Source organism: Rhinopithecus roxellana, chromosome 8 (assembly GCF_007565055.1).
Source record: "Rhinopithecus roxellana isolate Shanxi Qingling chromosome 8, ASM756505v1, whole genome shotgun sequence".
NCBI lineage: Eukaryota > Metazoa > Chordata > Mammalia > Primates > Cercopithecidae > Rhinopithecus > Rhinopithecus roxellana.
In genome coordinates, this window is record NC_044556.1 from 42985694 (window position 1) to 43010606 (window position 24913).

The following is a 24913-nucleotide window of genomic DNA, read 5'->3' on the forward strand; positions in this document are numbered from 1 at the left end:
GAAAAGACAAAAAAAAAAAAAAAAAAGATTTCACCATTTAATAATCAGGGAGAGTCAAAGGCAAAAACGTTAACAATAATAACAAAAACGCCTGTTACTGTGATGTTTTTCTTCCCACAACATCCTACACCAGAGGTGGCTACATTTCAAGAAGGGTGGAAAAGGAGCAGTCTCCAGTTTGTGACATCAGTTTGCAAAGCAATATAAGGCTGTCCACAAGGTTAAGGGTTTGAAGAAACAGGGCATTCCTGTCCCATTATGAGAAGAGTGAACAAATACCCCAGTGCTCTAGTGACGTCCCTTAAGCGTAATACACCCTATGGGGGCTTCCATGTCCAGCTTCCCAAATAACATAATTGTTTGGGGTACCCAAACTACAGTATAAACAGGAAGCTAAAGACAGCAGCAAAAACATATTCCAAGAACTAGGTTGGTGAGAAAGAAGGGAGGGAAAAGGAGCTGACAAAGAGCCTGGAAACGGAGAGGGGACGCAAGCCCACGAGTGGAGGATGGGAGGCTCACCCCCCTCGGCGCCACATCGAGAGCCCACGGGGCCAATCTCCTTCCTACCTCCCAGCCGGAACAAATTAATCCTTCGCACACCAAACTGAGGGCCACATGGGGGAGTTTGGGGCAGCTCCACCCCATCGCCCTCCCTCCCCCACGCCACCCCCAAACCAGGCCGGATCCGGATCAGGGGAGGCCCGCAGTGGGTGGAAAGGGAGGAGGCCCTCTCCTCCGCAGGCACCGGCTGGGGTGAAGAGAGGGCCCTACCTTAGGCAAGGCCCAGGCCTCGCTCGCTCGCGCTCTTTCTCGCTCTCCCCTCTCAGGCTCTAGCCGCATGGCCCCCCCTTCCTACGGCTGCTACAAGCCCCGCCCCGGCCACGCTCCCAAATCGAGGCCCCGGCTCTGGCGCGGCCCACTAGGCCCCGAACCCAACCATAAACAAAACCTCCGGCGGCCGACTCGAGGGGGGGGCGCCAGGGCTCGCATGACTACGAGGGGGGGGTGTACAGTGGGGGAACACACGGTGCGGGGGGGCCTACCGAGGGAGGGGGCATACGGCGGGGGCAGGGGAGAAAAGAGGGAGGGTAAAAGGGGGATCGCGGATTTAAAGGGGCCGCGGACAATACCCGGCCCCGCCGCGCTGCCGCTGCCGCCGCCGCCGCCGCCAACGCCGCTGCGCTCCCAACTTTACCTCAGTCTCCTCCACACTGACACCCCGGGCCGCGCCGCCCCTGTCACGTGATATAAGATTCCCTCTTCCCCACCCCCTCCCTCCTTTTCCCTCTCGCGCTCGCTCTCGCGCCTTTCCCCGCCCACTTGCCTTCCTGCGTCCCCCAGCGCGTGACGCTAAAAGGGGCGCGCACGCAAGCGTGCGCGTGCCACCTCGCCACGAGACACCTCTTTCCGGCTCCGCGAGTCCGCCCCGCCTCCTTCACGGCGGCCCTGCCTGCACCACGTGACCCACGGATGGCCGCCGCTTCCTCTTACTGTCGTAGTTCCTCGTCTCAGCGCTCGACGCTCCTGGGTGCCATTGCCTGCCTGAGTCACGTGTCAGGGGGAAGCTGGAAGGCATCGTTCTCCTTTACCAGCCCCCCTGCCTGTCCGCCATGTTTTCAGGCCGGGTCTGGCTTGGTCTTCCCCCATAAGGAAATGGCCGGGGAGCTCCAGGGGACCCAGGCGCCGTCGCTGCGGCGAAGCCTGGGCTGACCAGCCAGGACAGCGGGGTAAACCCGAACAATTCTGCGCGAGGTAGGGAGGCCATGGCGTCCGGCAGTAACTGGCTATCCGGGGTGAATGTCGTGCTGGTGATGGCCTACGGGAGCCTGGTGAGGAGATTCCCCCACCCCATTCCTGCTGTCGCATCTTAACCAGTAGAGACCCTCTTGAGCTGTTTCCCGTCTACATTCTCCACCCACTCACCTGCGCCTATCTGGGCTTTGATTCCTTATTCCAGGAGTAGGTGGGAGTTTAAGTCACCTACTCGGGCCGACCCGCCCTCTTTGGCCTAGGACTCTCCCTCTAACGCTAGAGCACGGACCCCACGCCTCCCTGCTACTGGCTTCTTAGATCCACCCCTGTCATAACGGTCTTGCTTTACCCCAAGTTTTACCCTGAAACATTCCTGAGAGCCAGAATCTGGGGATTTGGAATGAAGGCATGCTTAAAAAAAAAAACCCAACTGTCTTTTTATTAAAGGATTTTTACATCTTTTTGGACAGGTGTTTGTACTGCTATTTATTTTTGTGAAGAGGCAAATCATGCGCTTTGCAATGAAATCTCGAAGGGGACCTCATGTCCCTGTGGGACACAATGCCCCCAAGGTAGGTCCTTAGGGCACGAGTTAAACATACTTCTCCAGATCTTTTAGGGTCAAGAATGAGATTTCCTCTGCCTTTAGTGATGATTTTAATTCTCATGTTTCTTTGCGTGCACTTGTCCTTGTTCTAAGTTGAGCAGGCACTGTGCACTTTGGGACTTGGCTCCTGCTCAGTGCTGTGGCAAGCAGGAACTTCTGTTATTGTATCTGCAGAATGAAGGGCTTGGGTCGGAGTTCCCAACTCTTTGTAGTAAAATATTTCCCAGCTCATCTTAAACTACCCAGTGTTTTTTGTTTGATTAGGATGGGATTGAGATCATTAAGGTTAACCCAAGAGCAATGAGAAGGGCTACCTCTACATAACTTTAGACTTAACAGGAGCTCCATAAATCACATAGTTCCACCATTCATGTTACCAACAAGCCCAAGAAAAGGAAGCAGTGTACCAGAAGACATGTAGGAAGTGAATAACCCAGTGGTCTTTCATCTTTGTCTGTACTTTCTCCTTAGGTGATTGTCTTCCTTTCCTTGGCTTTAGCTACAGATGAAATTTTATCTCTATCCCAGAACTCTTTCCTGAGTTCCATGCATATATTGCGAACTGACTACCTGACATTTTGACTTAGATTTCTAATAGGCATCTCAAGCCCAGCATATATGAATCAGAGTTATTGATACTCCGCTGTCACCCTCATTCTGCTTCTTTAGTCTTTCGTTTGTGAGTAAAAGACACCTGCTTCCCTTACCAACCTCCTTTTGTGTGGCTCTCCCCAGATCACTGGGACCCAGCTCTACTGGCTGAATTTTCCACTCTTTTTGCTCCTGTGATCTGGAATGGTCTTCATTTGGCTAGCTCATTCATTCTTTTAATCTTAGCTTAAATGTTACTTCCAAAAAAGAAATGCTTATTACCTATTTTAAAGTAGGTTCCCCCCTCTTTATTTTCACATTTTGCTTTGATTTTTAGTTCATAGCATTTACCATAATTTTTCTTTCATGTTTGTCCATTTGTTTAAAACATGCCTCTCTCTTCCGCTAGACCATAAGCTTCAAGAATGCAGGCACCAGTTTTGTTCACGACTATAAAGCCAGGACCTACACATAGTAGGTACTCAGTAATTTCTTGTTGAATGAAAAACAGGTTAGTGCCAGAGCCTACACATAGCAGGTACTCAGTAATTTGTTGCTGAATGAAAAACAGGTTAGTTGTAGAGCTAGAGCTCATGACTCCCTCAACTCTTAGAGCACTGAACTTCCATTAACCAGTGCTATTAACCTTTGTTCCTTGCTGAAATACTACATGGAAAGGCTCTAGGAGAATGTCCTGGCTTGAAACCTTAACAGTCCTTACTGCCTCATGAGAGAGACATAGGGTTAGTTTCTAGCACATCATGAACCAATCAATACTTTGGCTATTCAGGGGTCCCTTGGTCTAATTGAGAGCAGTATTCCTTTTGCTTAAAAAAATTTTTCTAAATTCTCAACCATTGCTAGTGAAAGTATAAATTAGTAAAACCACTTTGGAAAATAACTGGTCATTGTCTGGTAAGATTGCACATGTACCTAATCCATGGTCCAGTTTCTCTCCTACCATAGAGATACTAAGTTTTGCTCTTGTGTACCAAGAAACATGTAAAAGATTACTCATAGCGGCATTGTTCATAATATTTGAAGGAGAAACAATTCAGATGTCCACTTTTCAATGATTATATGAGCTGAGTGCAGTGGCTCACACCTGTAGTCCTAGCACTTTGGAAGGCTGAGGCCAGAAGATCATGTGAGCCCAGGAGTTACAGACTGCAGTGAGCTATGATTGCACTGATGCACTCCAGCATGGGCAAGAGCAAGACTTTGTTTCTAAAAAATAGATAGTGGCATATTCATATGGAATAGTGTAAAAAATGAAAAACTGAAGATACATATATGAAGACAAATGCTGAAAACACTTTTGAATGAAAAAAATTGCAAACATGAATGAATGTTTTTGCATGCTGAGTGGGCCGGGCGTGGTAGCTCATGCCTGTAATCCCAGCACTAAGGGAGGCTAAGTTGGGCAGATAACACTTGAGGTCAGGAGTTCGAGACCAGACCAGTCAACATGGTGAAACCCCATCTCTACTAAAAATACAATTTAAAAAATGCCAACTACTCAGGAGGCTGAGGCAGGAGAATCCCTTGAACCCAGGTGGCAGAGATTGCAGTGAGCTGAGATCAAAGCACTGCACTCCTGCCTGGGCGACAGAGCAAGACTCCGTCTCACCAAAAACAAACAGGCGAAAAAACCATGCTGAGTGAGAAAAGTCGAAATGCCATTCACAAAAGAGTATGTACCATATGCTTCCACCCCATTTATATGAAATTCTAGAACAGGCAGAACTGTAAAAGAGAGTACATGTTGCCTGGGCTAGGAGAAGGGAGATTTCCAGGTGATGAAAATATTCTTTATTTTGATTGACATGGTGGTGAAGGGGGTATGTTCATTTGTCAAACTCATCAGTTTATATACATAAAACGAATGCATTTATTATATGTAAATTCAACCTCAAATATATTTTTAAAATTTTGCTGGGTGCGGTGGCTCATGCCTGTAATCCCAGCACTTTGGGAGGCTGAGGCAGGTAGATTACCTGAAGTCAGGAGTTCAAGACCAGCCTGGCCAACACAGTGAAACCCCGACTCTACTAAAAATACAAAAAAATAAGCTGGGCGTGGTGGTGCGTGCCTGTAATCCCAGCTACTCCGGAGGCTGAGGCAGGGGAATGACTTGATCCCAGGCGGAGATTGCAGTGAGCAGAGATCACACCATTGCACTCCAGCCTGGGTGACAGAGTGAGACTTGTCTCAAAAAAAAAAAAATAAGGCCAGGTGAGGTGGCTTACACCTGTAATCCTAACACTTTGGGAGGCCAAGGCAGGCTGATCATGTTGGCTGAGGAATTCAAGACCAGCCTAGGCAATATGGGGAAACCCTGTCACTGTAAGAAGTTTAAAAATGGGCCGGGTGCGGTGTCTCACGCCTGTAATCCCAACAGTTTGGGAGGCTGAGGCAGGCAGATCACAAAGTCAGGAGTTTGAGACCAGCCTGACAAGCATAGTGAGACCCCATCTCTACGAAAAATACAAAAAAGTAGCCGGGCATGGTAGCATGCGCCTGTAGTCCCAGCTACTTGGGAGGCTGAGGCAGGAGAAATGCTTGAACCTGGCAGGCAGAGATTGCAGTGAGCCAGGATCCATGCCACTGCACTCTAGTCTGAGTGATAGAGCAAGACTCCGTCTCAGAAAAAAAATTTTTTTAAATAATAGCCATGCATGGTGGGGTGTGCCTGTAACCCCAGCTACTCAGGAGGCTAAGGCAGGAGGATCACCTGAACTCGGGAGGCGGAAGTTACAGTGAGCAGAGATTGTGCCATTGTACTGCAGCCTGGGTGACAGAGTGTGACCCTGTCTCAAAAGAAAAAAAATGTTTTTAAACAATTTGCAGAGAGATTCTTAAAGTATTTTTCCATTTGTATCAAGCTCAAAACCAGGCAAAGCTAAGCATCTTTTTTAGGGTGACACGATAAAACAGGGAAGAAGTGTATGAGGACTATTGACAAGGTTTGGGTTGGGGAGCATTCATTGAGGGATGGCCACACAAGACTTCAAAGTTAGTGGTAATGTTCCGTTGCATAAACTGGATATTGGTTATAGGTGTTCATTATGATTTTTAGAATTATTTAAAATGTACATATATGTTATCTATATTTTGTGTGTCTTATGTTTCACAATGGAAGTTTCTAAAAAGTTGCAACAAAAAATTTATTTCCTGGGGCTCTGGTAACCGTCTTAGGTAAGAGAGATTGATATGAAACTGAAAATAGTAATTGCTGCTGGGTAACTGAGAGGTGCTACCTTTAGCACCTTTTTTTTTTTTTTTTTTTTGAGACGGAGTCTCGCTCTGTCGCCCAGGCTGGAGTGCAGTAGTGCGATTTCGGCTCACCACAAGCTCTGCCTTGCAGGTTCACACCATTCTCCTGCCTCAGCCTCCCGAGCAGCTGGGACTACAGGCCCCTGCCACCACATCCGGCTAATTTTTTGTATTTTTTTTTTTTTTTTTTTTTTTTTTTTTGAGACGGAGTCTCGCTCTGTCGCCCAGGCTGGAGTGCAGTAGTGCGATTTCGGCTCACCACAAGCTCTGCCTTCCAGGTTCACACCATTCTCCTGCCTCAGCCTCCCGAGCAGCTGGGACTACAGGCCCCTACCACCACATCTGGCTAATTTTTTGTATTTTTTTTTTTTTTTTTTTTTTTTGAGACGGAGTCTCGCTCTGTCGCCCAGGCTGGAGTGCAGTGGCTTGATCTCGGCTCACTGCAAGCTTCGCCTCCCGGGTTCCCGCCATTCTCCCGCCTCAGCCTCCGAGTAGCTGGGACTACAGGCGCCCGCCACCTCGCCCGGCTAGTTTTTTGTATTTTTAGTAGAGACGGGGTTTCACCGTGTTAGCCAGGAGGGTCTGGATCTCCTGACCTCGTGATCCACCCGCCTCGGCCTCCCAAAGTGGTGGGATTACAGGCTTGAGCCACCGCGCCCGGCCAATTTTTTGTATTTTTAATAGAGACCGGGTTTTACCATATTAGCCAGGGTGATCTCTATCTCCTGATGTCGTGATCCACCCGTCTTGGCCTCCCAAAATGCTGGGATTACAGGTGTGAGCCACCGTGCCCGGCCCCTTTTAGTATCTTTAAAATTTTTATACCATGGCTTTGACTTGGCTATTTTAAAAGTTAAATATGTGGGTTTTTTTTTTTTTTTTTTTTTTTTTAGTAGCCTCTAGGTAGGTGCATACCTGTAATCCTAGCTGCTCAGAAGGCTGAGGCAAGAGAGGTTGGGCACAGTCAATCACACCTGTAATCCCAGCACTTTTGGAGGCCAAGGCAGGCGGATCACTTGAGGTCAAGAGTTTGAGACCAGCCTGGCCAACATGGTGAAACCCCATCTCTACTAAGTATACAAAAATTAGCCAGACATGATGGTACGCGCCTGTAATCCCAGCTACTCTGGAGGCTGAGGTAGAATAGCTTGAACCTGGGAGGCGGAGGTTGCAGTGAACTGTGATTGGGCCACTGCACTCCAGCCCGGGTAAAAAAAAAAAAAAAAATTAGAAATAATGTTGATGCTGTATAACTTGAAGGATTTCTGGCAAGTTAAAAGTTCTAGCTTAGAGGTGCAGCTTGGAGAGGTTATTGGAAAACCCAATCACATTCTTTCTTAAATTCTTATCTCTTATCTGATAATTTTATTAACTACATGAGCATCTTCTCTATTTCTGTTGTCCTAGTGGTTCGTTAACTCTGTCCCATTTTCAGATTGGTGGAAAGCAGAGTGCAGGGTAAATGATTGTGTATTCTTTTCTTTATGTGAACAGGACTTGAAAGAAGAGATTGATATTCGACTCTCCAGGGTTCAGGATATCAAGTATGAGCCCCAACTCCTTGCAGATGATGATGCTAGACTACTACAACTGGAAACGCAGGGAAATCAAAGTATGTGGCAAGCTCTTGAAAGGCTTCAGTGAGGAGTCCCACAAGTCCAGAATTCCTTTTCTCTCAGAGTTGTCAAAAGCTGCTCACAAAGCCTTAGTTATTCCTGTTACTGGATATATGCTAGATGCAGAGCCCATTTATTAGCTTGCTGGAGTTTGGGGAATTTTCTTACTTATTTATTTATTTTTTTCCTTTTTTGAGACGGAGTTTTGCTCTTGTTGCCCAGACTGGAGTGCAATGGTGCGATCTCGGCTCACTGCAACCTCCACCCCCCCAGTTCAAGCAACTCTTCTGCCTCAGCCTCCTGAGTAGCTGGGATTACAGGTGTGCCCACCACACCTGGCTAATTTTGTGTTTTTAATAGAGACAAGGTTTCTCCATGTTGGTCAGGCTGGTCTCGAACTCCTGACCTCAGATGATCCGCCCGCCTCAGCCTCCCAAAGTGCTGGAATTACAGGTGTGAGCCACCACGCCTGGCCTAGGGAATCTTTTTAGGTTTATGCCTAACACCAGTCTTTTCCTCAACAGGTTGCTACAACTATCTGTATAGGATGAAAGCTCTGGATGCCATTCGTACCTCTGGTAAGGGATACCTGACAGGGTCCATTCTAGGATCCTGAAAGCCCACCTAGGGAACAGAGTAATGAATCCACTTTATATGTTAGGATTTGTCTTTTCTGCACACCCTGGCTAGTAGGAAATTCTAGAGTTTTGAAAGTACTGGGTTAGAGATTTTGCTGAAGGAAATGATATAAGCAGGTTATTCTCCAAGGAGTCTGGGTGTTTTGTTTTTTAAAGTTCTTCTCTTGAGACCTTTAGTTTCATGAAGTAGATGATGGTAATTTGCTTGTTTTTCCACAAAGGACAGGTGGCACCTGCTTTTTCACTAAGCCCAAGATAGATGGTTCTTGAATTTCTTCCATTATGTCAACACTTGTCATATATGCTGTATCTCTATGAAAACAGTTTATATCTTAAACCTAGGATGGATGGGTAAGCAGGATGGCAAAATATGTGATGACACTATCATGTGTCATTGATGTAGGTTACGGCTGTGGTGTTACCATCAAATGACCCCTCAGGCATAGCTTTGTACCTTTGGTCTCATTAATCAGAATCTCCCTCTAACTCAACTCGCTCATTTCACTAGGCCTATTTCTTTTTATTTTTGTAGACAGAGTCTTGATCTGTTGCCCAGGTTGGAGTGCAGTAGCACGATCTTGGCTCACCACAACCTCCACCTCCTAGGTTCACATGGTTCTCCTTCCTCAGCCTCCCGAGTAGCTGGGATTACAGGTACCTACCACCATGCCTGGTTAATTTTTATATTTTCAGTAGAGACAGGGTTTCACCATGTTGGCCAGGCTGCTGTCAAACTCCTGACCTCAGGTGATCTGCCTGCCCCAGCTTTCCAAAGTGCTGGAATTACAGGTGTGAGCCACTGTGCGCAGCCTCATTAGACCTATTTCTAAGTTTGGGGAATTAACTAGAAAGACTAAAGAATGGGGCAGGTGTGGTGGCTCATGCCTGTAATCCTAGCAGTTTGGGAGGGCGAGGCAGACAGATCACATGAGGCCAGAAGTTCAAGACCAACCTAACCAACAAGGTGAAAGTCTTTTCTATTTTTGTCTCTACTAAAAATACAAAAATAAGCCTGGCATGGCGGTGCACATCTCCAATCCCAGCTAATCAGGAGGCTGAGAGTAGAGAATTGCTCAAACCTAGGAGGTGGAGGTTGCAGTGAGCCAAAATCACCGCCACTGCATTCCAGCCTTGGTGACAGAGCAAGACTCCATCTCAAAAAAAAAAAAAAAAAAAAAAGACTAAAGAATGAATGAAAGTATATCATTGTGCTGTTTTCTCCACAGAAATCCCATTTCATTCTGAAGGCCGACATCCCCGTTCCTTAATGGGCAAGAATTTCCGCTCCTACCTGCTAGATCTGCGAAACACTAGTACACCTTTCAAGGGTGTACGCAAAGCCCTCATTGATACCCTATTGGATGGCTATGAGACAGCCCGCTATGGGACAGGGGTAAGCCAGTTTTTTCTTCAAGGCACTAAAGAGATCCCTCAGGCTGAGAGATCCTCACTCTTCCTTTCTCTTTCCTAAGGTATTTGGCCAAAATGAGTACCTACGCTATCAAGAGGCCCTGAGTGAGCTGGCCACTGTGTGAGTTTGGAGGGGAAGGTGTCAAAGGGAGCTGGTACAGTATTGTTGGACTGTTACCACAATGCAATTACCTTCATAAAGCAATATGAACAAAATCCATGATACCATAAGAGTTGTCAAGTTCTAGACTATTAGATCAGTCTCTCACATTAGGAAGCAGATGTGGCCGGGTGTGGTGGTGCGTGCCTGTAATCCCAGCTACTCAGGAGGCTGAGGCAGGAGAATCGCTTGAACCCGGGAGGTGGAGGTTGCGGTGAGCCAAGATCATGTCATTATACTCCAGCCTGGACAACAAAAGTGAAACTCTATCTCAAAAAAAAATAAAGAAGAAGAAAAGAAAGCAGATAGGACTATACAAGCTAGTAAGAGAAGTTTTTATTTCTGTGTGCATTTTTCTTGTCTTTTATTTAGCCCAAAAAAATGTCAAAATTGGTGTAGCCTAGCAAAGGGAATAGTTTTTCAGCATACACACGGATTCCTTCTGTACGGAGTCTCAGTGTCCTTTTTGTGTCTTGGCCCAATAAAAGTAAGAATTAAATAACATCTCTTTTTGGCTGGGCGCCCAGCCCATTGGGAGGCTGAGGAGGGTGGATCTTGAGGTCAGGAGTTCAAGACTAGCCTGGCCAACATGGTGAAACCTCATCTTTACTGAAAATACAAAAAGTAGCTGGGCCTGGTGGCCGGCGCCTATAATACCAGCTACTCGGGAGGCTGGGGCAAGAGAATTGCTTGAACCCAGGAGGCGGAAGTTGCAATGAGCCGATATCGTGCCATTGCATTCCAGCCAGGGTGACAAGAGCAAGACGCTATCTCAAAAAAAAAAATCTGTTTTTACTACCACTTAAAACATTAGTAACCCTGTCTGAAACAAAGGCTATCATTATAGAGTCAGCTGTTGAGCATTTGTGTCACAGGAGAGGATTCATGACTTTTGTTTAGGAATGTTTTTAATACATACTAAACATAGTCTCATATTTTCATGCAAATGTTAAAATCAAAGTTCTTGGTGAGAAAGGAAAGTCAATCTAGAATAAAAACTTAGGCCAGATGCAGTGGCTTACGCCTGTAATCCCAACACTGGGAGGCCAAGGCAGGTGGATTATCTGAGGTCAGGAGTTCAAGACCAGCTTGACCAACACGGTGAAACCCCATCTCTACAAAAATAGAAAAATTAGCTGGGCTTGATAGTGTGCGCCTGTAATGCTAGCCACTCGGGAAGCTGAGGCAGGAGAATGGCTTTAACCTGGGAGGTGGAGGTTGCAGTGAGCCAAGATCGCACCATTGCGCTCCAGCCTGGTGACAGAGCAAGACTCCATCTCAAAAAAGAATAAAATTAATAAAAAGTTAGTTACTAGCCATAAAAAGAATTAATCTGCTATGTTGAATATTGCCCTTTCTCAAGAGATAAAGGGTATGTCTCCTGTCTTCTCTCTGTCCCTAAAAATGGGCCACCTTGTCTTAAAGGAAGAAAGGTCCAAGGCCTGGAGCAGTGGCTCACGTCTATCATCCCAGCACTTTGGGAGGCCAAGGCGGGTGGATCACTTGAGGCCAGGAGTTGGAGACCAGCCTGGCCAACATGGCAAAACCTCATCTCTACTAAAAATACAAAAATTAGCCTGGCGTGGTGGCACATGCCTGTAATCCCAGCTACTCCAGAGGCTGAGGCAGGAGAATTGCTAGAACCCAGGAAGCAGAGGTTGCAGTGAGCCGAGATTGTGTCACTCTACTCCAGCCTGGGTGACAGAGCAAGAGTCTGTCTCAAAAAAAAAAAAGATGAAAGGTCCTAGTAAAAACTGCTTAGAAGGCCAGCTGCAGTGGTTCATACTTGTAATCCCAACACTTTAGGAGGCTGGGATGGGTGGATTATTTGAGCCCAGGAGTTTGAGACCAACCTGGGCATCATGGCGTAACCCTATCTCTGCTAAAAATACAAAAATTAGGCCAGGCGCGGTGGCTCACGCCTGTAATCCCAACACTTGGAGAGGCCGAGGCGGACAGATCACGAAATCAGGAGAGCAAGACCATCCTGGCTAATGCGGTGAAAATCTGTCTCTACTAAAAATAAAAAATAAAAATAAATTAGCTGGGCTTGGTGGTGGGCCCTGTAGTCCCAGCTACTCGGGAAGCTGAGACAGGAGAATGGCGTGAACCCAGGAGGCGGAGCTTGCAGTGAGCCAAAATCGCACCATTGCACTCCAGCCCAGGCGACAGAGCGAGACTCCGTCTCAAAAAAAAAAAAAAAATTAGCTGGGAGTGGTGGCGGTGTCCACCTGTAGTCCCAGCCACTCAGGAGCTGAGGTGCGAGTATCACTTGTACCTGGGAGGCAGAGGTTGCAGTGATCCAAGATCATGCCACTGCACTGTAACCTGGGCAACAGAGCGAGACACTGTCTAAAAAAAAAAAAAAAACCTGCTTAGAGCACTAATGAAAATGAACATGTAGAGAGACCGGAAAAGGGCATTTGGTCTAGAAGTCAGCAGAAGTCTGTTTAAAATTCACTCTCTTTGAAAGATAAGGGCCGGGCGCGGTGGCTCAAGCCTGTAATCCCAGCACTTTGGGAGGCCAAGACGGGCGGATCACGAGGTCAGGAGATCGAGACCATCCTGGCTAACACGGTGAAACCCCGTCTCTACCAACAGTACAAAAAACTAGCCGGGCGAGGTGGTGGGTGCCTGTAGTCCAAGCTACTCGGGAGGCTGAGGCAGGAGAATGGCGGGAACCCGGGAGGTGGAGCTTGCAGTGAGCTGAGATCCGGCCACTGCACTCCAGCCTGGGCGATAGAGCGAGACTCTGTCTCAAAAAAAAAAAAAAAAAGATAAATACTGGATGATGCCACTATATAAGATACCTAGGTAGTCATACTCAGAGACAGAAAGTAGAATGATGGTTGCAGGGGCTGGAGAGTGGGAAAAATAGGGAGTTGTTTAGTGGGTATAGTTTCAGTTTTGCAAGATGAAAATGTTCTGGAGGTTGGTTGCACAACACTGTGAATATACTTAACACTACTGAACTGTACATTTAAAAATGCTTAAGATGGTAAATTTTGTTACATGTATTTTACCACAATCTTTTTAAAATTATTTTTGAAGGCCAGGCGTGGTGGCTCACAGCTATAATCCCAGCACTTTGGGAAGCTGAGGCAGGTGGATCACCTGAGGTCAGGAGTTCAAGACCAGCCTGGCCAACATGGTGAAACCCCGTCTCTACTAAAAATAGAAAAATTGGCTGGGCATTGTGGTGTGCGCCTGTAATTCCCAGCTACTCGGGAGGCTTAGACAGGTTGCTTCAACCTAGGAGGCAGAGGTTGCAGTGAGCTGAGATCACGCCGCTGCACTCCAGCCTGGGCAACAGAGCAAGACTCCATCTCAAAAACAAAAAATTATGTTTGATTGGTAGTTTCTAGGAATGCTTAATGGGTATAGCGAAGAGTATAGGTTTTGAAATCTGACAACCTTAGGTTCGAATCCCAGTTCTGTCACTTACTAGCTTTGTGACCTCATGCAAGCTAATTATTGGACCCTTAGTTTCCTAATCTGCAAAACAAGGTGATAACCTGTATAGGGCATACCTGTCTCTCAAGAAAAACCTTGAGCCAGAGGCAAGAACTCTGGGAAGTTGGTTTCTCTGGTGCTAGTTGTTTTTGGTGTGAGTAGGTGTGTGTCAGGGCACCCAAACAGGGCTTTTATTCTGTCACCCAGGCTGGAGTGCTGCTACTTTTTTAGGGTGTGTGTGAGAGAGAGAGAGACAGGGTCTCTGTCGCCCAGGCTGGAGTGCAGTGGCACAGTCATGGCTCACTGCAGCCTCGAATTCTGGGCTCAAGCGATCCTCCTGCCTCAGCCTCCTGAGGAACCAGGACTACAGGTGATTGCAACCATACCCGGCTAATTTTTTGTAGAGATAGAGTCTCACTTTGTTTCCCAGACTGGTCTCAAACACTCCTGGGCTCAAGCGGTCTCTGGCCTCTGCCTCGCAAAGTGCTGGGATTACAGGTATAAGTGACCGTGCCCAGCCTCTCTGCTACTTCTTTTTTTTTTTGAGATGGAGTCTTGCTCTGTCACCCAGGCTGGAGTGCAGTGGCAGAATCTCGGCTTGCAACCTCCGTGTCCTGGGTTCAAGTGATTCTCTTGCCTCAGCCTTCCAAGTAGCTGGGATTACAGGCACCCACCACCACACCCAGCTAATTTTTGTATTTTTAGTAGAGATGGGGTTTCACCATGTTGGCTAGGCTGGTCTCGAGCTCCTGACCTCAAGCAATCCACCTGTCTGGGCCTCCCAAAGTGCTGGGATTACAGGCATGAGCCACCGTGCTCAGCCTCTCTGCTACTTCTAAGCTACTAGATGGGGTTTTAGTAACTAGTTTACTAAATAGGACAGATAGGACACAATTAACTATTTGTGGCTATTGCTGCATTTATAGCCTGGGATAAGCCCTGATTTATTTGATTAGTCCTCATTCTGTGAGTGACCTCCCCTCTCTGTTTTTCAGGGTTAAAGCACGAATTGGGAGCTCTCAGCGACACCACCAGTCAGCAGCCAAAGACCTAACTCAGTCCCCTGAGGTCTCCCCAACAACCATCCAGGTGACATACCTCCCCTCCAGTCAGAAGAGTAAACGTGCCAAGCACTTCCTTGAATTGAAGAGCTTTAAGGATAACTATAACACATTGGAGAGTACTCTGTGATGGAGCTGAAGGACTCTTGCCGTAGATGAAGCCAGTCAGTTGCAGTGTGCAAGACAGGCTGCTTGCCGGGCTGCCCTGGGGACATCTGACTCAGTAGGCCCAGACTGTATCCATCAAAGTTCCCGTTGTATCCAGAGTTCTTAGAGCTTGTGTCTAAAGGGTAATTCCCCAACCTTTTCTTATGGGCATTTTTAGAACATTGGCTAAGACTATTTTCCCCCAGTAGCACTTTTTTCTGGGTTTGCATTCAGGTGTTATTCTTAATGTTTCTGTCAAAGCTTCTTAAAAATCTTCACTTGGTTTCAGCCATAGTTCACCTTCCCTGTTCCAGGTTTATTTAATTCCAAAGGTGAGAGTTGGAGAGAAATGTCTTCCATATCTTTACCTTTGTGCACAGTTGAATGGGAACTGTTTGGGTTTAGGGTGTCTTAGAGTTGATTGATGGAAAAAGACAGGAACTGGTGGGAGGTCAAGTGGGGAAGTTGGTGAATGTGGAATAACTTACCCTTGTGCTCCACTTAAACCAGATGTGTTGCAGCTTTCCTGACATGCAAGGATCTACTTTAATTCCACACTCTCATGAATAAATTGAATAAAAGGGAATGTTTTGGCACCTGACATAATCTGCCAGGCTATATGACAGTAGGAAGGAATGATTTCCCCTAACAAGCCAATGCACTGGTCTGACTTTATAAATTATTTAATAAAATGAACTATCATCAAATAAAACATATGAATCAGTCCTTTATAGTTGTCTTTTAATAAAACAGGCATTTGATAATGTTATCTGCACATTTCTAACAGGGTATAAGGCATGAGGATTTGCCTCCAGAGAATTGGTGGGACTGTGTGCATACTCTGGACCTAGGACCATACAGATACTCTGGGACCTAGCACAAGAAATCCTAAAATCAGGACTGTGACCCTTGCTCATAGAATTGCCTGTGTCATCAACAGAAGGATGCAGAACAAGGATTCTCAAGGTCTCTGGGGCAACAGGCCAGGTGGCCAATCAACTCCTAGGCCCAGGGTTATTGTTGGAGGCGTAAATGTTACTATGACTACTGAAACCTTGGTTACTGAACTAAACGGAAAGAGGAGCCTGTCAGTCTCCTTAGGGTGTATCAAGCAAATCTATAGACATGTCTGTGGAAAAGATGACAAAAGTAGAAGAGGTATGCAGAGTTGGAAGGAGGGGCTGGGCTGAAGTTTGATGAGGTTTCCAGATCAATTTACTCTAAGTGCATCTTTTACTGGGAAAGGCTTTTGATGTAACAAGGGTACAATGTAGTTAGTAACAGGAGTGGGAGGCTATGTCTAGAACATAGTAGGTATTCAAATACGTGTTCCATCCAACCCCTGCATGTTTTCTTTGATCCATTTCTGAAAGTAGAGCTTTCCTCTCCCTGTTTCCCCCTAGGAAATTGCTTTCTCAAAAATGTCTATGTGGCTGGGTGCTGTGACTCATGTATGTAATCCCAGCACTTTGGGAGGCTGAGGCAGGCAAATCACCTGAGGTCAGGAGTTCGAGACCAGTCTGACCAACATGGAGAAACCCTGTCTCTACTAAAAATACAAAGTTAGCCAGGCGTGGCAGTGCATGCCTGTAATCTCAGCTACTCAGGCTGAGGCAGGAGAATCACTTGAACCCGGGAGGTGGAGATTGTGGTAAGCCGAGTTCACGCCACTACACTCTGGCCTAGGCAACAAGAGCAAAACTCTTGTCTCAAAAAAAAAAAAAAAAGGTCTATGTCTCTCATTAGATTAGGGTTCTAGGGGTGAGGTTCTGGAGACCAAGGCAGATGAACAGAACTACCTTTTCTTGCAGAGTTTTCAAAGGGCGATGGGACTTAAGAAGATGGTCGACAGGTAATCTACTTCTATCCCCTCCCTTTACCTTTCAGCTTGACCTTTCCACTCTGCTGTCTTCCCTGAGCCATCTCCCAACTCTGCTGCATCTCTTTAAGGGCTCACTAAGAAGGAAAAGAGATGCGGAAGGGGTGAGAAGCAACCTTGTCCTCAAAGCAAATGAGATCAGCCTGTTAGTGCCCACTAGGTTAGGTGATATAGATTGGTTTTTATTGTCCCCTGCCTCTCATTCTCTGGAGGAAAATTGAAGCATGTTTTTATTTTATTTTATTTATTTATTTATTTATTTATTTATTTATTTATTTATTTATTTTTTGAGACGGAGTCTCGCTCTGTCGCCCGGGCTGGAGTGCAGTAGACAGATCTCAGCTCACTGCAAGCTCCGCCTCCCAGGTTTACGCCATTCTCCTGCCTCAGCCTCCCGAGTAGCTGGGACTACAGACGCCCGCCACCTCGCCCGGCTAGCTTTTTGTATTTTTTAGTAGAGACAGGGTTTCACCGTGTTAGCCAGGATGGTCTCAATCTCCTGACCTCGTGATCCGCCCGTCTCAGGCTCCCAAAGTGCTGGGATTACAGGCTTGAGCCACCGCGCCCGGCCTTATTTTATTTTTTTATTAAGAATTCAACTATTTGTTGCCTGGCTTTGTACTAATTATGTGGTTGGTAGTGCAGTATTTGTTGAATCAGTGAATGAGAAGATTCACAAGACTGGGCTACATATCCTTTTCACCCTGATGAGCTTTTGAAAAAACACTGATGTGGCCGGGTGCGGTGGCTCACGCCTGTAATCCTAGCACTTTGGGAGGCCGAGGCAAGAGGATTGCCTGAGATCAGGAGTTCATGACCAGCCTGGGCAACATGGGGAAACCCTGTCTCTGCTAAAATACAAAAGAAATTAGCCGGGCATGGCGGTGTGTGCCTGTACTCACAGCTACTTGAGAGGCTGAGGCAGGAGAATTCCTTGAACTCAGGAGGCAGAGGTTACAGTGAGCCAAGATCGCACCACTGCACTCCAGCATTGCAGCCTGAGTGACAGAGGAAGACTGCATCTCTACAAAAACTAAAACTAAAAATAAACACTGATGCAAGCCTGGCATGGTGGCTCACACCTATAACCTATAATCCTAGCACTTTGGGAGGCTGAGGCAGGGGGATTGCTTGAGCCCAGGAGGTTGAGACCAGCCTGGGCAACATAGGAAAACCCTGTCTCTGCCAAAAAAATTAAAATCAGCCAGGTGTGGTGGTGCATGCCTATAGTCTCAGCTACTCAGCAGACTGAGCAGGAGGATCACTTGAGCCCAGGTCAAGTGATGCCACCACTGCATTCCAGCCTGGGTGAGAGAGGAAGACACTGTCTCAAAACAAAAAATGGGCTGGGCACATTAGCTCATGCCTATAATCCCAGCACTTTGGGAGGCCAAGGCGGGTGGATTGAGCTCAGGAGTTTGAGACCAGCCTGGGCAACATAGCAAGACCCCCATCTCTACCAAAAAATTTAATTTAAATAAATAAATAAACACTGATGCCTAGTTCTTAACCCTAGGAGATTCTGATTAAAGTAGTCTGAAATGGGATAGGAGAAGCCTTTTTTTAAGGTTTCACAGGTTATATCCAGAGCTAGCAAGGATGTGAAGAAACAAGAACACATGGCCGGGCGCGGTGGCTCAAGCCTGTAATCCCAGCACTTTGGGAGGCCGAGACGGTCGGATCACGAGGTCAGGAGATTGAGACCATCCTGGCTAATACGGTGAAACCCCCTCTCTACTAAAAAATACAAAAAATTAGCCAGGTGCAGTGGTGGGCGCCTGTAGTCCCAGCTACCTGGGAGGCTGAGGCAGTAGAATGGCGTAAACCCGGGAGGCGGAGCTTGCAGTGAGCTGAGATCCATCCAGTGCACTCCAGCCTGGGTGACAGAGCGAGACTCCTTCTCAAAAAAAAAAAAAAAGAACACATGATTTTAATAGGAGTCTAGGTTGATACAGCCATGTTTACAAAGGCAGTTTGATAAAATCTATCAAAATTTAAATTTACATACCCGTTGAACTGGCAAAAACAGGAATTTATCTTAAATATACATACTTGGAAAAGCACTAGAAGGTACATACACAAGAGTGTTCATGACAGTATTGCTTTTATATATATATATATATATATATATATTTATTTATTTATTTATTTGTTGAGACGGAGTTTCGCTCTTGTTGCCCAGGTTGGAGTGCAGTGGCATGATCTCAGCTTGCTGCAGCCTCCACCTCCCGGGTCCAAGCAATTCTCCTGCCTCAGCCTCCCGAGTAGTTGGGATTACAGGCGCCCGCCACCCCACCCGGCTAATTTTTGTATTTTCAGTAGAGTCAGGGTTTCACCGTGTTGGGGTTTTGCCATGTTGGCCAGGCTGGTCTCGAACCCCTGACCTCAAGTAATCTGCCCGCCTCAGCCTCCCAAAGTGCTGGGATTATAGGGGTGAGCCACCACACCCGGCCTGATTACATGTTTGTTTGTTTGTTTTTTTTTTTTTTTGAGACGGAGTCTCGCTCTGTTGCCCAGGCTGGAGTGCAGTGGCACCATCTCAGCTCACTGCAAGCTCCGCCTCCTGGGTTCATGCCATTCTCCTTCCTCAGCCTCCTGAGTAGCTGGGACTACAGGCACCCACCACCGCGCCCAACTAATTTTTTTGTATTTTCAGTAGAGACGGGGTTTCACCGTGGTCTCGATCTCCTGACCTCGTGATCCGCCCGCCTCCGCCTCCCAAAGTGCTGGGATTACAGGCGTGAGCCACCGCGCCCGGCTGATTACATGTTTTTTTGTTGTTGTTGTTGTTTTTGTTTTTTTTTTTTTGAGACAGAGTCTTCCTCTGTCGCCCGAGCTGGAGTGCAGTGGCTGGATCTCAGCTCACTGCAAGCTCCGCCTCCCAGGTTTACGCCATTCTCCTGCCTCAGCCTCCCAAGTAGTTGGGACTACAGGCGCCTGCCACCTCGCCCGGCTAGCTTTTTGTATTTTTTAGTAGAGACGGGGTTTCACCGTGTTAGCCAGGATGGTCTCGATCTCCTGACCTCGTGATCCGCCCGTCTCGGCCTCCCAAAGTGCTGGGATTGCAGGCTTGAGCCACCGCGCCCGGCCTGATTACATGTTTTTTTTAAAAAAAGATGTACTTCCCAGTTTATGATAGAAACATTTTCTGAAAACGTGCACAAGTAGCTGGGTGTGGTGGCTCACACTTGTAATCCTAGCACTTTGGGAGGCCAAGGCAGAGAATCACTTGAGCCCAGGAGTTTGGGACCAGCCTGGGTAACATAGTGAGACTCCGTCTCTACAAAAAATAAAAATTAGCCAGGCACACACCTGTTGTCCCAGCTATTTAGATGGCTGAGGTAGAAGCATTGCTTGAGCCCAAGAGGTTGACGTTGTAGTAAGCCATAATCACAGCCTAGGCAACAGAATGAGACCCTGTCTCAAAAATATATATACACAAAAGTCAGCTGGGCGTGGTGGCACATGCCTGTAATCCCAGCTACCCAGGAGGCTGAGGCAGAAGAATTGCTTCAACCCGGGAGGCAGAGTTTGCAGTGAGTGGAGATCACGCCACTGCACTCCAGCCTGGGCGACAGAGCAAGACTCTGACTCAAAAAAAAAAAAAAGTAAAAACTAAGTCATTCTCAACAAAGTATATATATATATATATATATATATATATATATATATATATATATATGTATATATATTTGCCCAGTCAGAGATAACACTTTTTTGTTTTTTTTTTTGAGGCAGAGTCGAGTCTGTTTTAAGATAGGCTTACTCCACTATCCAGGTTAGAGTGCTGTGGTGCGACCTTGGCTCACTGCAACTTCCACCTCCTGTGTTCAAGCGATTCTTGTGCCTCAGCCTCTTGGGGAGCTGGGATTACAGGTGCGTGGCAGGCTCGGCTAATTTTTGTATTTTTAGTAGAGATGGGGTTTCACCATGTTGGACAGACTGGTCTTGAACTCCTGGCCTCAGGTGATCTACCTGCCTTAGCCTCCCAAAGTGCTGGGATTACAGGCGTGAGCCACTGCACCCAGCGAGTTTTTACTTTTCACTTAATATGTTTCTGTGTGGATTCAAGTTTTTCAACATGTGGAAAATGTACTTTTGATTTTTTAAAAATGCCAACAGTAGATATATACACATATGTACATGCATGATGTATATTTATATTCCTTCTATATATTAAAAAGCTTAAAACTGGCCTGGCATGGTGGCTTACTCCTGTAATCCCGGCACTTTGGGAGGCTGAGGCAGGCTGATCAGTTGAGGTCAGGAGTTCGAGACCAGCCTGGCCAGCATGGCAAAACCCCATCTCTAGGCCGGGCGCGGTGGCTCAAGCCTGTAATCCCAGCACTTTGGGAGGCCGAGACGGGCGGATCACGAGGTCAGGAGATCGAGACCATCCTGGCTAACACGGTGAAACCCCATCTCTACTAAAAAATACAAAAAACTAGCCGGGCGAGGTGGCGGGCGCCTGTAGTCTCAGCTACTCGGAGGCTGAGGCAGGAGAATGGCATAAACCCGGGAGGCGGAGCTTGCAGTGAGCTGAGATCCGGCCACTGCACTCCAACCCGGGCAACAGAGCGAGACTCCGTCTCAAAAAAAAAAAAAAAAAACCCATCTCTACTAAAAATTTAAAAATTAGCAGGTGGGCGTGGTGGCTCAAGCCTGTAATCCCAGCACTTTGGGAGGTTGAGACAGGTGGATTACATGAAGTCAGGAGTTCAAGACCAGCCTGGCCAACATGGTGAAACTCTGTCTCTACTAAAAATACAAAAATTAGCCGGGTGTGGTGGCATGCCCCCATAATCCCAGCTACTCGGGAGTCTGAGGCAGGAGAATTGCTTGAGCTTGGGAGACAGAGGCTGTAATGAACCAAGATTGCACCACTGCACTCTAGCCTAGCTGACAGAGTGAGACTCTGTCTCCAAAAAAAAAGAAAAAAAAAATTAGCTGGGCGTGGTGGGGGGCGCCTGTAATTCCAGCTACTCAGGAGGATGAGGCATGAGAATTGCTTGTACCTGGGAGCAGAGGTTGCAATGAGCCAAGGTCATGCCATTGCACTCTGGCCTGGGTGACTGAGCGAGACTATTTCTAAAAAAAAAAAAAAAAAAAAAAAAAAAAAATTAAAACTTCAATGAAGATTCCAGTCTAGCCAGGGCTGAGAATCACTAGTATGATGGAAGGGATATTAGCGTTAGAGAAATTGGATTTGGGGCCAGGCACGGTAGCTCACACCTATAATCCCAGTACTTTGAGATGCCGAGTCAGGCGGATCACCAGTGGTCAGGAGTTCGACACCAGGCTGGCCAACATGGTGAAACCTCGTCTCTACTAAAAATACAAAAATTAGCCAGGTGTGGTGGCACATGCCTGTAGTCCCAGCGACTCAGGAGGCTGAGGCAGGAGGAGCACTTGAACCCTGGAGGCAGAGATTGCAGTGAGCCAAGATTGCCTCACTGCACTCCAGCCTGGGTGACAGAGTGAGACTCTGTCTCAAAAAAAGAAGCTGGATTTGAGACCCAGGTCTGCCATTAAGTGACCTTGGGCATCTCACAACTTTTAGTTTCCTTATCTGTATCATGTAAAAATTAATGCCTATGGGCCAGACGTGGTGGCGCATGCCTGTAATCCCAGCTACTCGCGAGGCTGAGGCAGGAGAATCGCTTGAACCCGGGAGGCAGAGGTTGCAGTGAGTGGAGATCGTGCCACTGCACTCCAGCCTGGGTGACAGAGCGAGACTCCATCTTAAAAATAAATAAATAAATAAATAAATAAAATAATGCCTATGCCACAGTTATTGTAATGATTAAATGATATTATGTACTTAATACATACTAGGTTCTAAATTACCCATTCAAGGATTTTACAGTCTTCTAACAGTGGGGCAGAGGTTCCAGGTGAAGAAACAGTCTTGGGCCAGGCATCGTGGCTCACACCTGTAATCCCAGCACTCTGGGAAGCTGAGGCAGGTGGGTCACCAGAGGTCAGGAGTTCGAGACCAGCCTGCCCAACATGGTGAAACCCTATCTCTACTAAAGATGCAAAAAATTAGCTGGGCATGATGCCAGGCACCTGTAATCCCAGCTACTTGGGAAGCTGAGGCAGGAGAATGGCTTGAACCTGGGAGGCGGAGGTTGCAGTGAGCCGAGATTGCGCCACTGTACACCAGCCTGGGCAACAAGAGTGAAACTCTGTCTCAAAAAAAAAGAAAAAGAAAAAAGAAACAGCCTCACTCTATGGGATTTTTGTCTCCTAACTCTAACCCACCCATTCAACCCCCACCTCTGTACCTGGAGCAGGTGGCGAAATTCACATACTCACTGCCTGTGGCAAATGACATTGGGCCAGAGAAGAAACCCATATGCCACCCTAAGGATGCAGGACACCATGGTACAGGAATTGGCACTGGCCAAAAAGCAACTACTAATGGTGAGTTCTAGCAGGGCAGCCTGAAGTCTCATTCACTACTGCTCTGTGCCTTTGCCCACTGAGTTTTCCAAGCTCTTAGTGTGTGTCATTGCACATTTATCTTGTTTGCCTCTAGATTTTCAGCATTACACCAGAGCAACACAACTCCATTGCCAAAACTCTTTTTCATTAAGTTATTCTTTGCATCCACCTTACAGGTGGAAGGCACATCTTAAAGTCCCAAAGTATACTGTAGTTCCTGCTCCTTTCATCTTGGTGAGACTCAAAACTGCCTCATATCGGGCGTGATGGCTCACACCTGTAATCCTAGAACTTTGGGAGCCCAAGACAGGCAGATTGCTTGAGCCCAGGAGTTCGAGACCAGCTTGGCCAACATGCCAAAACCATGTCTACTAAAAACACAAAAATTGGCTGGGCATGGTGGCACATGCCTATAATCACAGCTACTTGGGAGGCTGAGGCACAAGAATCGCTTGAACCGAGGCAGAGGTTGCAGTGAGCTGAGATTGTGCCACTGCACTCCAGCCTGGGTGACAGAGTAAGACTCGGTCTCAAAAAAAAAAAAAGAAAGAAAGAAAACTGCCTCTTAGTGCATAGCACCTGCTTCTCAGTACCTCTCTCTCTCCCGGGGTCCCCGCTTGCTGTCATGTAACCATCTGTGTATCCCAGTTACTTAGTAGACTTCCTGTTTCATGGTCTGTTCTCAGCAAATATTTGCTGAATATAGGGCTTTGCCTGTGGAGAAAAAAATTGGATAGGCTTCCTCTCCACTGGTTCAGCCTCTCTGCTACCACCCAGCTTTATGTCACAGCTAAGTCCAGCTCCAAGAGAACACAAGTAATGGGAAAGCAACTAGGGAGAAAGAATAAGAAAGGGTGGTAAACAGAGGCAAACAGCACTATTCTACCCTCTCGATCAGGTCCGTCAAGCTGCCCTGCACCAGCTGTTTGAAAAGGAGCATCTGCAGTACCGGCAGGAACTAAATCAGATGGGCAAAGCTTTTTATATAGAGAGATTCTGATGGCATCCAAAATACTGTTCTTCCATTCTCAACATGCCTGCAAACCTAGCCTTCTAGAGCCTCTATCACCTTGAACCTCCTTCCCAAAACGTACCTGGATCTTGCTGTCTGCCCAGAACTTAAGACAGGGCTCCCACTCTCACTTCTCCACTCTCTTGTTAATCCCTTGTTGCTATTTGGGAAACAATCTATGGAACAACAGTAAAAACAAGAGTGACGCCTTGTGGTCAGAGTGGGATTTACTGTGTTGATGTAAGGGGGCAGGGGTGGGGAGGGGTGGACATTGTGAGTTGAGAATCCTGATTTGGTATAACAAATAAAGTTAGTTCTTAAAGGCTCAAACTTAGACCACTGGGTTCATTCTTTCAGGTCTAAATCTTGATTTGTTTCAAAAGTGCTTATTTTTCAGCTACCGTAATCTTAACTTCTGGATTTCGCTTGCCACCTCTCAGATATCACTTTCACTTATCTTTTATTTCTATTTGGACAAATTGCTCTGAATGTGGCTATTAATCTACAGACACTGTGGTGCTTGAGTGAGGAGGCCTGCATTTTGGGTTTTGAGTCAGCTAGTTATTGTGAAACTTTGGACAAGTCTCCTTCCGCTGGGCCTGAATTCCCACCTATTCCAAGCGAGAGGATTCCAGACTTAAATGTCTCCAGGAATCAGGCAGGTAATGTTGCAGTTGTAAGGAAATAAGGAGTGGTGGGATTTCTAGGGGGCTGGAAAGAGCAGTCAAAATAAAGGCACTCAAAATTCTGAAAAATACTGAAAAGTACTGATTGACCATGTGCATCATATGAAGGCCATAGACAACTTTACTTACAAGGGTCCACTTTACAGGTCATGCGGGGTGGCTCACACCTGTAATC

General features: G+C 46.8%; 3 protein-coding genes across 19 annotated transcripts in view; 2 read left to right on the plus strand and 1 right to left on the minus strand.

The window, feature by feature from the left end:
- Positions 1-1325, minus strand: part of UBAP2L (ubiquitin associated protein 2 like) — a 55646-nt gene extending 54321 nt beyond the window's left edge. For 8 of the 14 annotated variants that reach the window (XM_030936733.1, XM_030936734.1, XM_030936732.1 and 5 more), the window contains exon 1: positions 1134-1325. The gene's annotated coding sequence lies outside the window, so the exon portion shown is untranslated. The remainder of the gene's footprint in view (positions 1-1133) is intronic. The other 6 variants (XM_010364706.2, XM_030936736.1, XM_010364705.2 and 3 more) reach the window with 1 other exon arrangement.
- Positions 1326-1376: 51 nt separating this feature from the next.
- C8H1orf43 (chromosome 8 C1orf43 homolog) lies at positions 1377-15440 on the plus strand. Of its 3 annotated transcripts, none has more exons than XM_010364709.2 (7): positions 1377-1832; positions 2226-2327; positions 7724-7841; positions 8370-8423; positions 9710-9876; positions 9956-10014; positions 14502-15440. In XM_010364709.2, the coding sequence occupies exons 1-7, from the start codon at positions 1767-1769 to the stop codon at positions 14695-14697; spliced, it is 762 nt and encodes a 253-aa protein (XP_010363011.1). In that variant the 5' UTR covers positions 1377-1766; the 3' UTR covers positions 14698-15440. The 3 variants fall into 3 exon arrangements, with proteins under 3 accessions (XP_010363011.1, XP_010363012.1, XP_010363013.1); XM_010364711.2 differs by having other exon boundaries at positions 1526-1755; XM_010364710.2 differs by lacking the exon at positions 2226-2327 and having other exon boundaries at positions 1421-1832.
- An 885-nt stretch (positions 15441-16325) lies between these two features.
- On the plus strand, positions 16326-24382 carry C8H1orf189 (chromosome 8 C1orf189 homolog). 2 transcript variants are annotated; one of them, XM_030936841.1, is made up of 4 exons: positions 16326-16365; positions 16526-16566; positions 22890-23019; positions 23939-24382. In XM_030936841.1, the coding sequence occupies exons 2-4, from the start codon at positions 16541-16543 to the stop codon at positions 24038-24040; spliced, it is 258 nt and encodes an 85-aa protein (XP_030792701.1). In that variant the 5' UTR covers positions 16326-16365; positions 16526-16540; the 3' UTR covers positions 24041-24382. The 2 variants fall into 2 exon arrangements, with proteins under 2 accessions (XP_030792701.1, XP_030792700.1); XM_030936840.1 differs by lacking the exon at positions 16326-16365 and having other exon boundaries at positions 16485-16566.
- Positions 24383-24913: the final 531 nt, after the last annotated feature.